This window comes from Anser brachyrhynchus (assembly GCF_964034855.1).
Source record: "Anser brachyrhynchus genome assembly, chromosome: 1".
NCBI lineage: Eukaryota > Metazoa > Chordata > Aves > Anseriformes > Anatidae > Anser > Anser brachyrhynchus.
In genome coordinates, this window is record NC_137694.1 from 196,616,202 (window position 1) to 196,633,596 (window position 17,395).

Here is a 17,395-nt window from a genome sequence, read left to right on the forward strand (position 1 = left end):
CAGGTCTGTTATTTACAGAGCTATTCAACTCCCACAAGTGGGGAGAGAGGCAGGCACTTTGTCCGCAGACCCGGGGGATGGGGAGCTCCTTGATACCACATTTCTGCTAAGAGTCATTTAACGATATTAAACTCCCTCTTAGGAAAGAGCACATGCTTTGGCAATAAAAGCCTTTCCTGAGTGAAGACCTCCAAAGTTTTAAGGCTTAGCTGTGCTGTGGGGATGGCAGCTCTCCCTGTCTCCACTTGCCTGCGCTCGGCCTGCCCACCTTGTCATCACCTCTCCCTTGCTGGCTGCAATGTGTGGGGCCTAATTCTGGCTCCACGGATATTGAGGGACTGTTTTTCTCACAGATGCAGTGAAATCAGGACTGTTCTTTTTCTTCTTTTTCTCCAGCTCAGTAAATGAGCTCAATAAATGACCCAACCACATGAACAAACAGGCCGTGGTAGCAAATACCATCACCGTGTCCTCCCATCCGTGGGGTCTGGTGTTTCCTGCTCCTGGCAGAGCCATGTTTGGGCTGAGGAGCACCAGGGCTGTACCTGCCCAGGGTGTGATGTAGCGGGAGCATCTTTCACCTACAAGGAAGGTCCTAAAAATCACCTTTCAGCAGCATGCACTACCCTGTGTGCCCCCAGCATCTTCCTTTTCTCCTGGCTCCTGCCCCAGCACAGTAGACGGGAGCCAGCAGCTGCTGCTGCAGGGAGTTCAGGGACCACCAGCAAGCTCACAAATGCTTGCAGCTGCTCAGCTCAGGCAGCCTGCCTTAAATAATATTTTATCAGATCTCTAAATTATTTATCCACCACGTGAAGCACAATGTGTGTGTTTACTGTGTACCAAGCAGGTCTAAATGCCTCACATCGCTATTTCAACATTGTATAGAATACTGTCTGCCATGCGCCAGGAGTACCAGAAGTAGCCATTTGAGCACTCAGGCAGTAGCTTGCAGCTTAGTATGTTTCGTGCTAAGTGGGCATGTACACCATTTGTAATATTTATCCTGATGCTTTGCGGTGAAGAATGGGGGCCAGTTGTCTGTGCATCTCCAGCTGCACTTCTGTCTATTTGCAGCCACTTTCTGTAACCAGAGCCAGCAAAAATTAATCCTTCAAACTGGTTCCCAGGTATGACTTTGTGGAAGTGGAAGATTTATCGGAGACCAGCACGGTTATACGAGGACGGTGGTGTGGGCACAAGGAAGTACCTCCAAGAATAACATCAAGAACAAATCAGATAAAGATAACCTTCAAATCCGATGACTACTTTGTGGCTAAACCCGGATTCAAGATTTGTTACTCCCTTGTGGTAAGTCATCTCACCGTATAATGGATGTAAGACAGATTGTAGTGCAAGAGTATCAGTACTTGAAGATCGGGTGGTGTAGCTAACTGTATTAGATCAAAAGACTAATTGACTAGAAGTATTTTCATTCCAGCAACTACATTAATACATCTCAAAGTAGTTTTGACATTCTGTCATTAAATATAAAATAAAGTCAAGTCCAGGCCAAGATTTACACTAATAACATGTTTCAGAAGCACTAACACTTTCTGCACTGAGGCTGCACTGCCAGTGCCTTGACAGATGCTGCAGAAATAGCAAAGAAATGGCTGCTCCTTTTTTTATGTTCATTTGAGGTCAAATAAAAATACCTTCAGGGGTTATTGCTGTGATTCTGAGTTAGATGCAGAGCACTTTATTCTACATGCAATAAAATTCCACACGCAAGACACAGTGTGCTAATGCTCAGGCTGTATTTTTTACCATGTATAAACAGATAAACACACCTGTTTGTATATGCAGTAGCATTACCAGTGTATCATGTACAGTTTCAATGAGATGAAAACATTTAATTTTTTGCTGTTGTTGTCTTTAGAGAACAGGAATGCTTATTACTTTAAGTAGGTTTTGATACAAATATGTATTCCCTGTATTGTCGTGATTAATATTATAATGCTTTTGGTGCAGTGTAGCTCGAAAGAGGCAGATTTTGCAAACACTCAGGAAATGGTAAGCAGTAATTTATTATACTGTCATCATTATATTTTCATATCCATCGCAATTCTTATTCCCTTTTGTTAGTCCACTGTTACTTAACAAGAGTAAGAAAGCTTGAAATAGCAGTAACGTTAATGCTGTAACAGGACTCACTGTTTGAGTCATTCCACTTCAACCTCTCGGCTTTGCATGCATGTATGCCTATGTATGCTAAAAGAATCCATAAACAGCACATTGTCAAGACAAATATAAAACCATAAAGATTGTGCTCCTTTGCATTTAAATTGGTAGGCTTCTAGCGGAGTAAAGCATTGCACTGTGAGTAAATCCTGAGCTCTAATTTACTCTAATTTGAGGGTAATCTTCAAAGACTAAAATTTAGGTGGAACATTGTATGAAGGACCACTGGGCATAAAAAAGACAGTGAAGCAGCCTCTCTTTAGCCTGCTTGTATTTCAGTGCAACTACAAGAACTCTGGTGCTTTAGCAACCTTGGTTCCAGACGACGTACAGCTAGTCTGATAGCATTAGACTTTCCAACAATGAATGTTATCACTCAAAACACAGGACTCTCTGCACTAGAAAGCTCAAAAAAGCTACTCTATTTATCTAATTTCAACACTATAAGTAAACAGTAAATATTATACTCTAGAAAATCGATTCACAAGAATACTCTCTAAGTGCACCCTCTGAAAGAAATACTATTTAATTTATTTTTTTTTCTCAGAGAGAACTGTGCTGGTGATTAGCAGCATTCTTACCTCTCAGTGAGATGGGGGATGATACATAGCTAGATAGTTTTCAGATTACAAATGGTCCAATCTAAAACTGCGTGATTAATATTCAGTATGTTCAGCCCTTATCCAACAGTCCCTGCAGCCGTTCTGAGCTTGGTTCACAGAGATATGCTGAGCACTGCTGACCCCTGAAGGTTGAACTCATTGTGCTTTTGTAGGTGGCAAAGCAGGGAGCATTAACGAAGCATGCAAAACCATATGGTATTTTGTATCAGACAAAATGAAAGACCTTTACACTGCTTTTTTTCTTTCCCTTATAACCTTCTGCATGACAAGGCTACTTCTGGGGGCTTACCTGGAAAACTGTGTGCAAGATAATGTGTAAACGTTTAACTCCCTTGTTTTTTTCTTATATGTGGAGTTGGTATCTGCATGGCAGTTATTTATTTGTATACCCAAATCTGGTTGATAATTTTCAAAAAAAAAAAATTTGAAGCAAGCAATTTGGAGTGTTCACTTGAGTTTATTGATCAGCTGCATCTTTGAAGCTTGATGCCAGAATGACTGGACAAATTTCTTCCTGCTATCCATGCAGCCAGACAACATTGCAGCATTGCTCTTTGGTCTTCTTGTTTATGAATCTTCAAGGAAGTCAGTTAAGTTCACTTCATTTGATGCAGATCAAGTTTTTACTTAGTTCAGCACTCTGCATGAGGCACAAATGACGCACCACTGAGCTTAGCAGAGACATACTTCATTATCTTCGTGTACTTGTGTTTTTGCATTAACTTCACATTTCAATACCATTTAGAGAAACAAAAAGGGATTTATTTATTTTTTTTTATAGAATGCATAAATTACACTTGCATCCATGAAAATCACATTTGCCCTTGTAAAACTAGGCATGCAACGTAAGCAACCTATGTAAGATGAAGGGGCTCAGGGTGGTGGGATTAGAATTCAAAGTGGCTCTGGAAGAAAAGACTGAAGAGATGCAAGGGTGATCTTAAACAGGACAGTTTTGAAAGCCATATGGATATATGAGAGTAATTAACTGCCTAAATATAAGATAAGGGACAATGGGCAAGGGAGCGGAGCTGTGAAGGAAAAACAAAACAAAACAAAACAACAACAACAACAACAACAACAAAGTCTGAGCATCTAAACACAGCATTTAGCAGTTTTTGCTTGCCAAGGCTGGTTCCCTTCACATTTTCCACTTACTCTACCTCTCTCCACATCCTCTGCCCATCTCTGCCTCTGCTGTCTCCTCTGTGGGTCTAAGGGACTAGGAAGGCTGAAGGGGGAAGAGCAAGGGTGGTTTTGGAAGGAAGTGGGGAGATCCAATGTGCTGTTGGTGTTGCTGGTCCTTGATACACTCTTTCCCAAGTTGTACAACTCCCTGGGGGTGGGAGCTCCAGGGTGGAGCTGACCCCAGGAGCTTATTTTGTGAGCTCCACCCACCCCAAGTTGGACGACTCAGAAGTGTCCTGTCACAGCTAGAAGAAGACAGTCATACTCTGTGGTGGTCTGTGATGGTGCGGAAACAGGTAAGTATGCATAGCTGGCAGCTCATGCCTTGGGATATTTCACAACCAAAGCCTCTAGTTGTAGCTGTGCACTTTGTTGGCAAAACCTGAGTATCCACATGGAGAAATGTCTCCCTTGAACGTCTTTAAAAATTGTCTTTTCCTTCAAGCTTCACAGACCTAAAGAAAAAAAGGTCTGGACCAAGCCCAGGATGGCTATTAGGCAGGAACCTCACTTAGTTGCAAATTTGTTTGAAATTCTTCCCTGGCATTACTACTTAAAGTGCTTGTTTCTCAAACACATATATTTCATTTTTCTTCATTGTGTTGCCTTAGAAATATTAGTTTATGGTATACAAGGCACTGAGGTATTCCAATCTTTTTTCTTTTTCTTTTTTTTTTCTCAAACTTGATATAATTTCTTACTCCGAGGGCATAGTATTTCACAACAAATGCTCTGTGTGAAATAGAGGAAGACAAGTTACCTTTGGTTACTTACACAGCTGCTAACAGGGAGGTAAGCATTGTCAGGAGACAGGGCCCTGGGTTGCACACCTTAAAGGAGGTGATGAGAATTTTCCATATCTTCACAAATGTAAAATTTCATTCCACCATTGGTTTCAGTGCAGTTACCTCAACTGGGGAATCTTGCTTCTAGCAAGTCAGTATTCAGTAATTACTAAGAATACAACATCAATTATTTTGAGATGTAGGAATGTAAATTAGATTACGGTATTACACATGGAAATAATCTTTCCTTGTTTTAAGTCATTTTATACAATCTCCCATTTCCTTCTGAAGTGAAATTCTTCCGATGTCGTCTTTCTGAAAGGGAATGTTTACAAGACTGGACCCCGCATTTTACAAGTACGTTAGAAGGGACATTTACTAGAATAATCTAGGAACTCATTCAGCAACACACTTGAACAGTAAAGGTGAATGTTTTGAATTAAAATTCCCAACTCTGCATCTAATTTCATTTTAATGAGACAACTGGAAAATGTTGGATTCTGTTTGCTAATTAGAACCATTATTTTAAGTTTATTGTAAGAGCATATATTTGTTATACTTTTATAACAGTAAATTGCTATTGCCTTACTAATCCTTTCGTTAATCTTAAATGAAGTCCATGTTTGGGAACTTTGACTTAAATCATTGTTGGAAACAAGGGCCCCAGGAAAACTTGTAACATATATGTGTACAAACATACATCTATACAAAGTTATAAGGTTAAAAAATATATATTTACATACACATATTTTTGCATATATATACATACATATGTAAACGTGCATATCTGCTTTTATTTTTCTTTTCTTTTTAATGTAATTCATTAATAGGAAACATCACATGACATTAATAACAATCCTTGGTTATTTGGGAATTATAAATCAAAACTGATATACATGTGGTGTTAAACAGAACAGAAGCACAGTTGTCCTGGGATAAATTTAGCATCAAAATGTGTATCAGTGTGTTAGATTCTAAGTAATTTTTGCTTGTTTGTAACAACATTTCTTGAATGAAAAAGACTTCAAGAAATGAATGGAAAGGAGAGAACTTTGGGTTTTGATCCATAGTGGAATTTTACAAAGAACTGGCTTTCCACTAAACATCCAGGCTACCCTTCATCATTTATGATCAAAGAAGAGCACTGGTCACAGAGTGGGGTAAGACACGACAGGCAGACTAATAAAATGTAATTGTTTTCTCATGCAAAAAATGTTGACCGATTCAAACACTACATTTAAACTGTTGGACAGTTGCCTGTTAAGCTCACAAGAAAATGTCAAAAATTCAAAGCACAATCAGAGAATTAAAATGTACAGAATTAAAACTGATCGTGATGCTCATGCAAAGACAGTCATTCTGTATTAAGTGACTGGCTCCTCCTTTTTAGCAGATTTGTTTGCATAAATAATGCAGCACCAGGCAGCATTTTTTAAAATGTAAATAAGTAAACTTCCTTGTAAGAGTTAATACAATAGCAAACAGATTCAGTCACCAGATTCATGAGGACCATAAAGGATGATTAATTCTTTATCACCGTCCACAGGACTGAATCCAGCCCAGAAGCTGCAGGAGCCTTTGCTGCTGTGATTCTGTTTTAGCTCATCACTTCTTTCACAGAATAGATGTTTCATTTCCGTCTCCAAGACAAAATATTCTGCCTGAAAACCCGTATAATATATCCAATGTGACAACAGGCATGATAATGATGCATGAACATCTTCCCTGCTTTTAGATAATCCACAGAAGGAATCCTGGTAAATTGCTGGGGGTACAAAGGAGAAGAATGGGGTGGGGAGGGGGAATTTCTTGGTTAATAAATTGATTGAACGTGAAATAGATCTCACAGTGAAGAAGCCAGAATTTACACATGTGGAAGCTTTATCAGTTGTTCTGCTACTCTTTCTCTGATTTAAATTTTGATTTCCTGTCCAAACTAGACAGAAAAAAAAAAAAAAAATTATAAGTACCATCAAAGTGCAAAACTCTTAACAGTTTATATGAGAAAATTTCTGTTTTCCTAAGTTCTTTCATAAAACTGTTTTCTGTGCCTTGCTTAAGGCATATCAACTCATAAAATTAACAGCCGGAGTTTCATATTTCAGGACAGAAGTAATTAATTACTTTCTAATTAGATAAAACTTGCCCCAAATCTTTAACATTCCTTTCACAATTTTACATCACTAGAGGATCTATCTATGTACTTCTTCTTTAATTTGGAAGGTGTTACAGTGTTCTAAAAAGCAGCATAAAATGGGAAATATTAAAAGGAGAGGTTGTGCCTCAGTGCATCTTGAGACATGAACATCTCAGAAAAATTTCATATGAGAAGAAGCAATACTTTCCATTTAATGAAGATTCCCAAGTACCTAGCAAGCCTCAATCTGCTGCTTAATTCATCTCACAGACCTAATCTGTCCTTCAGCAGGTTTGATGAAGAAAGGAAGCAGTGTGCAGGAATGTTCCAGTTCTCTTAGTACTCAGAGCAGAATAAAAGGTAGTGAAGGTTACAAAAGAAGCAACACTGGAAGTCAGATAGCTCAACAAAAAGGATGCTGACATACCTGGGTTGATAAGGCATGTCTGGACAGACACTTTCACAGCAGCATTGTCTGCTCCAGGGGCAGCTAAAGTTCCTAATTAAAAGATTCATTCCAACATTTGCATCTAGGAAACACATACAGCCAAAGAGGTAAGTCCACAGAGAGAGAGAGGGCAGCAAAAATGTCAAAAGGCAATGGTTAGAGAGGCAGAAGACCCAAACAAGCAGATTCTTGAAAGTTTAAGAACAAATAAAAAATCCAAATGACTGACAATCTCAAACTAAGCAGTTACATCATGAAAGATAAGCAAGAAGAAACCTTCCGTCTTTACCAGGAAGATATCCAAGTGTCACTTGGTCATTACAGCAAGATTAAAGCAGTTTCAGTTGGACTGAAGAAGGGAGAATGGAAATTAAGGAAACACTTACAACAAGGGAATCAAGGGGATTTGTGAAATCAGACGAATTGTGGCATGATTTGGAGAAGAAGACTAAAACGTAAACCCAATATATCATGAAGTAGGAAAGACTGAGTCTAGAAAACAAAGCAAAAATAGGGCAATTCCAGTACATCAGCTTCTTTTAGCAAAACCTGACTGTGAAGTTTAGGAGTAGTAGGCCTGGATTTGGGGATGCATCAAAGGTGAAAAGAGTCAGCCAGAAGCATGGGTGAGAAATTCAATTACAGCCAGGGAAATACAAACCTTCTGGCAAGGAAGATACCAAAATGAGAAGTGAGGCCCAGTAAGTACACAGAAGTTACTGGAATCTTTCAGACTTCAGCTGATAAGACAATTGTTTTAATCAGAAAACAAAATAGACCTTAGCGTCTGTGTTTTCCCAGCTGCAAGCATGTGTGTCTGGCAGTTTTGTTGTTTGAACTGCATGGTGGAGAACTGGCCATTTGTTCTTCTCCGTCTCTGAATTGTTGACAGCTCAGTTAAAATGTGGCTCCCTTGCAGGATGTTGTCATCAATCTGTCTTAACATAACAGCAATCCTGTCGATGTCCAATTCCTGCTGAAAATGCTACATCTTTAATCAAATAATGTGTTATACACTGTTTGAAAATTCACCAAACTCGTGGCCGTGGTCAAGGACAAGAAAATGTAGCACATTACAACTTCAAAGGATTACACAAACACAAGCATGTTATTTTCAAACCCAGTATCCTGTCCCAAATAATAGACTTTAACAAGACTTTAAAGGCATTGCTTATTTGGAACAGCTTTAGGTTTTGAAGAATTGCATTTCCTGTTAGCAGTACTTAACTGTTTTAAGAATTCCTGAGGAAGTTAGTGACCCAAAGAGGAAATTCCTACTTTTCTAAGGTAAGTTAGAGTTACAAAGATGAGAACAGAAAAAGACTAACGTGCAGTACAAGATGGTACTATGTTGTGCAAGAAAGAAAAAAAAAAGTTTATTTTTGTGGTAGTTATCAAAAGCCTTATTCAGCATCAACTTGATTTCTTGGAAAATATTACAGAAGCAAACTGAAAGATGAAAATTGCAAGAAGCACACAACCATGTTAGTAGTGGGATTAAACAACTACATAGAGTGTAAGAATAAAGAATAAGGGGAGCAGGTTTGTTGCAGTTGTTGGCAGTTTTCTGACACCAACAGAATGGTGGCTTTGTTTTTTTATTAAATGAATAAAGTGAACCTGTTAAATAGCTGTGGGCCATGATCTTGCTAGTGCAGTTGGCCAAGTGCAAGAACACATGAAAATTCATGATGGGTTGTCTGTCCCGTCTCAGCCTACATGTCTGTGGTGCTTCCCAGTTCATAATCAGTTTATAGCCCTAACATAGCTGTGGAAGTTAAAAACAAAACAAAACCAAACAAACAATATGAAAGATAATCTTTTCCTTGCTTTTCAAATATCAGTTAGGGTCAAGCAATCCCTGTTAAATAAATCTATGGAGGAACACAAACACAAATTGACTTCCAGTAAGAGAGTTCATGATTTACCGGTCAGTGGCAAAACTGTGCTATTGGACAAGTAGGAAATGAAACTCATCCCAAAACTTATTGGAAAGATCCTAAATAACTATTGACAATGAGAGAAATAAATCAATGATTCCTAACTATCTGGAATACTTGTGAATGAGTGGCACATAAAAAAAATGTATGGAGGGTATTCAAAACATTTCTGTACTAAAACTGTTCTGGGCAAATCAATTAGTTTTCAAAAGGATTTATGGTTCCTGGCTTGCCAGATTTAAAATCAGTCATATTATCTACACCATATGTTGGAAAGGTTTTTCAGGGTGTCCATAAAACAATATTCTTAATCAACAATAAGCATGTATAGCTAGCAGAAAGCTAGTAATGCTCCAGCATTGAAAACCGTAATGCATAAAATGAAAGGGTAAATTTACTGTGCCATGGGAGAGGGTAAAGGCCATCCTGTTCCCTGTCCTGGCTTCCTGTGTCTGTGTAACCAAACAGAAAATATCAATAGCTTGGACTTGATGTTTCAATACTGTAATAGGAACAGACCCATTCTAGTCTCAGTGCAGCTCCTACTGGAAGACATCGAGTCTTCTAGGAAAGACCTTGCAGATAAAGTCCATTGTAGAGCTGACCATTAGGAGAGCACTACAAGGACAGATAGGAAATATATTAGCAAATTGACGTGCCACGGATACCCTGTCAGTGGACCTCTCTGTGTCTACGCTAAGGAGGAAGGTTAAATCCAGTTGTTATCCCACATTTACCCCAGACTACATCTCAGTGTGTATGAACATGAGGTGACTTTACACTATCAAACTTTTTTAATAGCACTTATTAAGCTGTCCATCACATTAGCTTAGTTTGGTTGAAAAATAGCACTTGTTGAGGACTTGAAGACATAATGCTGGCTCTGCAAATCCATATTCTGCCCTTTAACTCTGCTTTAGCAACAGCTGAAGAATGTTAGCATGTGGAATTACAATAATATATTAAGAGCTTACCTTTTATTTTCTTTGGTAACACTGTATGAAGGGTTTTTTATAGAAATCTAATTCTAGATGACAAATTTGTAGGGAGAAGAGAGATGTCATGTTTGATTCTGTAAAGAGGTTGATTAGGCACTAAGCTTCTGTAGCAATGTTGCAAAGAGGTGTTAAGTAACTCCTGGTGCATTGGTGTGGCAAGGCTTGTCCATCCTTCCACCGTGGCTGCAAGGGAAGAGGGAATGGCCTTTTCTTCCAGACCTTGTTTCCTACTGAGTAGTCTCTGCTCTGCTTTTGCACAAAAGGTAAAGGTGCAGTTTATCTTCAGTGTGGGCTGATTGTGGCGGAGAATGGGAAGTTAGTCTGCTTTTAGGTTTTTCTTCTGACTGAGTTCTAGAGAAAGTGACTGGTGAATTGAAATGTGCTAGACCTCCAACCTACACTGAAGAACCTGTGAAAACCCTTCACAGCAAGTGTTGGTTGCAGTTGTCTTTTAAATCAAAACAAGAACTCCATGTCTTCACAGTCTCGTAGAGGTGGGTTCCTAGGCTCAACTTCATGTTCTGTATTACACCAATTTTATTTATTCAACCATGTGTCAATGTTATCTTACAAAGCCTGGCAGCCCAATCCTGCTCTTGTACTGTTCTAGCCCAAGTTTGCATTGCAGGGTCTGTTTCAAGCTTAGAACAGTTCACGTTTTTGTCATTCTTGGCAAGCCAGGGGAAACAATGCATTGTGTATAATGCGTGTTTAATTGCTTACAGAATAAATCTTTGCCTTGTTTGTTGCAACAGCTGTAACCACTGGAAAATACTTACAACGCTGGATCAAATGATAATTCATTTGTTTTAAGGTTTCCAAGCCTACATTTAGTAAGGGCTGGAGGCTTTTTTTATTATTATTATTCAGTATGTGTAATGCAGTAAAATATACAATCTGAGAATTTAAAGATATGAAGTCATTCAGCCCATTTTTCTCTAAGGACAAGATTTTTCTGCTTTGTAAGTGTACTGGTTGTTCATCTGGTACCATTTTTAAATATAACAAGCACAGGAGCATACCTCTTGGGAGATTAAACCATAGACTAATAAATCACTGTCAGAAAGACATTTTTTCTTTCATAATCAGTTTTAATTTCCCCTTTTTTAGTGCAATACCATTGAATGCAATTACATTCCTTTCTAATTCTTGATAAAGAAGTCTGTTCTCTTTGTCGTGGGTGTCTATCTGCTTCAGATCTTTGTAGAGTGCTTTCACACTTCCTTGTTTATTGCTTACTCAAGCAATAAAGTCCATACTTAGCTTTTAATCTTTCCCTAAAAATTCAGGCAATGCATTTCCCACAGAAGTTTTTTGATGTTCTTTTCAAAACTCCCCCACAGTTTCTCAGCTTTTTATAACGTCTCTGGTAGTGAAGGGAAATGAATCTGGAGGATCGTGTTACCAGGTTTGTGTAGGAGGATAGTGTCACCTGCCAAGGTACCGTGCTTAGGCAGGGCTATATGACAGTGGCTTGGTTGCCCTAACTCTGGGAACGTGTCTTTTAACACGTTTTCCTCTGTCAGTGCAGTCTGTCTCTGAGCTCCCAAGTTTCCTAGGTGCCTCCTTCCACTCAGCATGTAATTAGGAAGACATTAGGGTGCATTTTTCCAGGGTGAACTTTCCCCTTGCTGGGTCAGGATAGTATTTATGACTTTTCCATGCCCTCACAAAGATGGCCATGCCCATTTCTGCCTTGCCAGCAGGACTGAATGCAGCCTCCTGCCCTTAGGGAGGGCACGAGCCTCATAGCAGCAGCTCTGGGCCAGGCTCCACAGAAGCTGCCTGCCCCGATGCCTCAGGCTGCCTTCTCCCAGCCACAGGTTTTCCCACCTTCAACACAGACACAGCAATCCTTTGTGAAATGTCATGAGATTAACTTCTACAAGATGCTACAGAGGAACCTTGTGTTCCTGTTTGCAGTCTGGGATTCAGTACCAGTTAGGTGGGCTGCATTGCCAAATGGAGATTGCTAAACAAAGGGGTTTGTCAGCTACGCTGTTTTGTCTGGATGTTCATGTTTGTGTGTGTGCGTGTGCCAGTCTTACCTGAGATACCCTCTAGTTTAAGAAGTTGTATGACTACAAAATGGAGAACAGCAGTTCCAGCTTCCAAACCAGGAAGATGAAAGAGCAAACCTCAGCCTCAGAGCATGACAAGCCACCGAGCTTTTTACTTCTAGCAGATGGTTTTGCATCTGAGAAAAGGCTGGTCTGGTAGCTATTCTCATCCCTCTCCTCCTTGGGATGCGTCATAACCAGAGCTCTTGTGATCTCTACACTTCCTTTTAACAATTTTTAGTCTTAATCTGACTCTGCAATTCCAGGCACAGGTCATCAGAAAAGGTCCTTTCCCCATGCTGGAGAAGGCTGTGTGCTTACAAACCTGCACTGTTCTTTGCTCAGCACATTGCTTCTAGCTTAAATGACCTTCATGCTCAGCACCATATTTCCAAAGACAGTCATGGCACTGTATAAATCTGATTTGGATTTTTTATGCTTACATCTTTATTAAATTTACAGCCTTCTGTTTTGCTCTGAGCACTTTATAAAGTCCATGCATGTCTTCATAGTAACACAGATGACAGATACGTCACAGAGTGTTTCTGTTTTTCCCTTACACATGCGTATTCACACTCACCTTTTATTGGTTGCAGGGTTCTTGTCACTTTAAACTTGATAGGATAACTCTTACAAGAAAATTTGGGGCTAAATGACACTGCTACATAAAATAAACCCCTGCCTGGTGCTGAGCTCTGTGCTACTGAATGAAACATCTCCTCAAACCAAGTGCCTAGGTTGTTATCATAGTTCTTTGCCTACAAGCCCCTGTCTGTCTTTCAACCCATGCATTTCTATCCAAGCTAAACTGACTTTGGACATACATGCCATGCCGAAGGTCTATCCTATTTCCTGTCTTTTGTAATACCATGGAAAATGCTGTTTGGGGTTGATTATTTGTTTTGTTTTATTTTGTTTCTTCTTTACTGGTTTGATGACCAGTCAATGCCTAATTAGAGAAGATCTGACCAGTAACTGCACAGGGCCAGATCAAAAAATATTTTGTATCTTGTTACCAGATCATTTCAGCAGAATCAAGTAACATCCAGCTTTTATGTGAACCTTGACAACAGATGTTTTTTGTTTTTGTTTTTGTTTTTGTTTTTTCATTTTAATTGCTTTTGTTTGAGAAAATTTTTTAAATACACAGTTTGATGTTTTGTGGAAGGCAAAACTTATTTTCCAGGTCCCCTTCTGTTCTTAAGTTGCAGAAGCCTTTCTTTTTTTTTTTTTGTACTTCCAATCTTGGCAGCTATATAAATGCTTATTTTCAATCAATATTTATACCCTGATGTATTTCTTGGGTGATGTACAGTAAAAAACATTCTGTAATGAAAGTTTCCTTCAGCTGTAGAAATCAGGCCACATATTTTCTCATTGCATGTTCTTGATACTGTGCACCATTGAAGTCTACCCATCAGTCATATAATGAAGCATAAATACAAGCTCTTGCAGGATCTGACTCTTTATACGCAGGATCAGACTCTCTAATAAAGAAGTCTATGTATCCCACATTGTCAGCAAAGTGATGTACTAGTAAATTGAAAACGTTAGGTGTGAGCCAAAGCATAGACACAAGGTTGTTTGCAGTCTCCCATTTTTAGCATGGTCAGTTTCAGAGCTAGCATGGACCCTGGGCCATTTCTAATATGCAGTTTGCAGTTGCCACTCTGTTTTGCAGGGTCATCATTATGTCCTTGGACATGAATCATACCACACCTTACTGATCTCTTTCTCATTTCATGTACTAATGTAGATGTTGTCTGAAAGTTCTTACATGGAGATTGGTCTTTTCTTTCATTTTGCCTTCACTGTGAGTGACAGCTCATGGCATCTGTGAGCCGTGGAGGTCCAGTGTTTGAAGACCCATGGGTAATTTTAAAACATAATCTTATCTTTGAAAAAACGTATATAAAGAACAAACAAACCCTTAAAAGTGGGAAAGTGGCCTGAACAGAATCAGGCTGCAAAGCAGGGTAAAACAACAAGCTTTGGACCACAAATATTTTTCTCACTCTGAGGTCTGGCTGAGAATCTTGAAATGAAAAAGTGTTCTGAAGAACCCAGTTGCAGTGAGGACAGGTAGTCTGACTGCCCCGTGTGGATTGAGTTATATGCTAAAGAGGCTGCTAATGATGGAAATGCACTGCTGAAAGCTTTGCTTTCTCTAGAAGTATATAGAAATTGGAAATGCTCTGCAGGTATTCGTATCTACACCAAGAAGATATCAATTGCTGTTTTTACAGATGAGGTAATTTTTTTTCACCTGTCTGGAAATGACATTCTCATTTCAAAATGTGCCTCATAGTATATATCTGAGGTCCTGCCCATTAGGCACACATGATGAAAACAAGGTTTTCCGTGCTTTTCTTATGATCATGATTAGCAGAGTCTGGATATATTAGTCACATTCTCATTCAGGCCTCCCCCTCCACCCCTCCACCCCCCACCTTTTCTGCATATGCATTATTTTGTGCAGAAGATGTAGCATTATTAAATTCTGATGGAAAAAATAAATAAAAACAAAGAGCAGTCAGGACAAATAATATAAGTAAGCAGAAAATAGGACACTCCACTTCCTTTATATATAATTTATCTCCTTCACAAATATGTGAAAGTAAACACCCTGCTTTGCCACCTTAGCAGCAACCTTGTCCACTGGCATTGTTAGCTCAGTGCTGCTTGGGGCACATTTTCCAGGTGCGTTAAGAAATAGGTTAAAAACAGAGAAAATGCTTGTGATGCCAGCAGGTGACATCTGGAGGTTTGCAAAGATGCTTATCTTCTGGTGGAACAGTGGCTGTTCAGGAGGGTTTGTCATCCTGAAGAATAGAAAGGACGGATGGGAGAGCTGTATTAAAACCATCAATGAAAGCTCAACAGACGATAGTTTGGGAAAGACTCATGCTTTCTGAACCACAGATCAAAGTTTTCTGGTGGAGTGTACGAGAGCACTCTCACAGTGTTTTCTTCTTGCAAGCCTGCATTGCTGAAGGAGGTGGAGAGCCCAAAAACCTGGCCTGCTCAGACCAGCACTGCAAGGCCATGATGGCATGGGCTTGGTGCCACCTTAGTGTCTTCAGAGATAGGGTATGAAGCTATCTCTTGCAATTTTCATTGATGGTGATATCACAGAATGCTTAAAACAAATGGGTTGTGCCTGTTATGTGGAGAATACGTATCTTCAGTTTCTAGCGAAGTCACCTGCACCCACAGACCTTACGCTCTTCAGAGCACAGCCCTGGCTGCCCCCATGGAAGGCGGTGAAGTGGTGCAGGTGTTCACACACAGCCCCAGCAGTGAGGAGAGGATCTACCTCTGCCCTGGGACCCCTGGGAGGCTGTGATTTGTTTTTGTTGGTTTTGGGAGACCCTCCTCCCCATGCCCTCAGCAATATCCCTGTGCATGTGCGCAGGTAGAAGTTGCCTTGCATGCCTTGCCACCGCATTGCTTGCAGATTAGTTTCATATTTTTCCCCTTTTCTAAGCACAGTCTCTTGGCACTAGCTCCTTTCTGAGTCTGTCTGTGCCATCAAATAGAGTTTCTGGTTTGGACCTTTTTTTCCATTTACATTCTTCTAAATGAAAGCTTATTTTTCTTTCCTGCCTCTGCTTCTGACCTCTTGTAGTCCCAGCATATTTCTTTGTATTAAATGATGTCTAAAACTCCTAATTTATTTTTTTTCCAACTTCTAATGTTTTTTTTCCAGCTTCAATTTCTGTGACATTTTATAGGTCATTAGTGTTAAACTGAAATAAACCCTTCCCCTTGATTTTTATTGCTTTAAAAATATTTAGCCTATTTTAATTCTACAGCCATCCTTGGTCTATTTGGTTACGCTTGTAGTCAGTTTGAACTTAAATAAAATTGTGTCAAGCACTAATTCTGAGCTAGTACACACCTTCCTGCTCTGGAGACCATTATCTCAGTTCGTTGTTCATGAGCATTTCCCAGACTGGATTTTGGTAAAGCAATCCCAAAACTGATAACACCAGTCAGTTCAGTAAGATCATTTACAATGAGGCAAATGTAAGATGTCTTCTTTTTTTCTGGTCTTCATTCATAGTCTTACCTATAATTAAAGTTCAGAAAAGTAGTGCATAAAAGAAATGAGAGACGTGATTCTTCCTAAAGTAGTTGTATTTAGCTTGAACAGCAGTGCCATTTTGTAGGAATAGATTTGGGACTGGAAGCCCAGTCTGAATAGTTTTATTTTTCTTAAATTAAAAGAAATTCCCCATAAGCAGTATCCCTTGCTGTTTGAAATAAATCAACTGCTTTTGATCCCATCAAAAATCTGGAAAAGCTAAGAGAAACTGGTTCTTGTATTCTTCAGAGATTATTTGTTCTTACTTGATTATTGTTATCATCTTAGAAACTTTATATAGCAGTCCTTTCTTGTTGTCCTAAAAAATGCAATGCCTTCCAGTTAAAGCAGAAGGGTGAACAAATTGTTTTGCTTTGCATTATCTGTGAAGCACGACACATGCTCTTGCTGCATGCTTACTGCAGAATTAAATGGCATCCTCCGGGAGAAAGCTCAAAAACAAATGGATCCTTCACAAAAAATCAATAGGCTGGGATTGCTGCTAGGACAGCTTATGTCCCTTACTGGTACCTTTTACATTGTGTCCTCAGCTTTGGAATTAAATTTGCTTAGCTCCATTGGAGTTTTTCATTATTATTACTGTTCCTTCTGTGTTTCTCCCAAACCTCATTTGAAAATGTGAGTGTGCATGTCAGAGCACTTTGCAGATCCACCTAATAGAACAACAGAAAATTTGGAATATTAAAAGAAATTAGGCTGTCTTTGTTAATGATTATTTTCCACTGATGATAGAATGTACTATATATGTACTGTATACTGGAATGTATCTATAAACACAGGTAGAAACCCAAGTGGGAAGAAGACACAAAATGAATAGTTGTCTCCTAGGAGGTCTTCTGTCAATATTTTTCCTTCTAACCCTAGTACCAGGGCCTCTCAGTACCTTACCTTTTGTTGTGAGTCACGCCAACATTGAGGGCCCGT

The 17,395-nt window shown here is 39.4% G+C and overlaps 1 protein-coding gene across 7 annotated transcripts in view; it reads left to right on the plus strand.

The window, feature by feature from the left end:
* The window catches only part of PDGFD (platelet derived growth factor D), a 144,605-nt gene that overhangs the window by 87,627 nt on the left and 39,583 nt on the right, over positions 1-17,395 (plus strand). For 4 of the 7 annotated variants that reach the window (XM_080577704.1, XM_080577706.1, XM_080577702.1 and 1 more), the window contains exon 3: positions 1,131-1,311. In XM_080577704.1, coding sequence (XP_080433830.1) covers positions 1,131-1,311 — 181 coding nt within the window. Of the gene's footprint in view, positions 1-1,130; positions 1,312-1,974; positions 2,017-17,395 lie in introns of all 7 variants that reach the window. The other 3 variants (XM_080577701.1, XM_080577700.1, XM_080577703.1) reach the window with 1 other exon arrangement.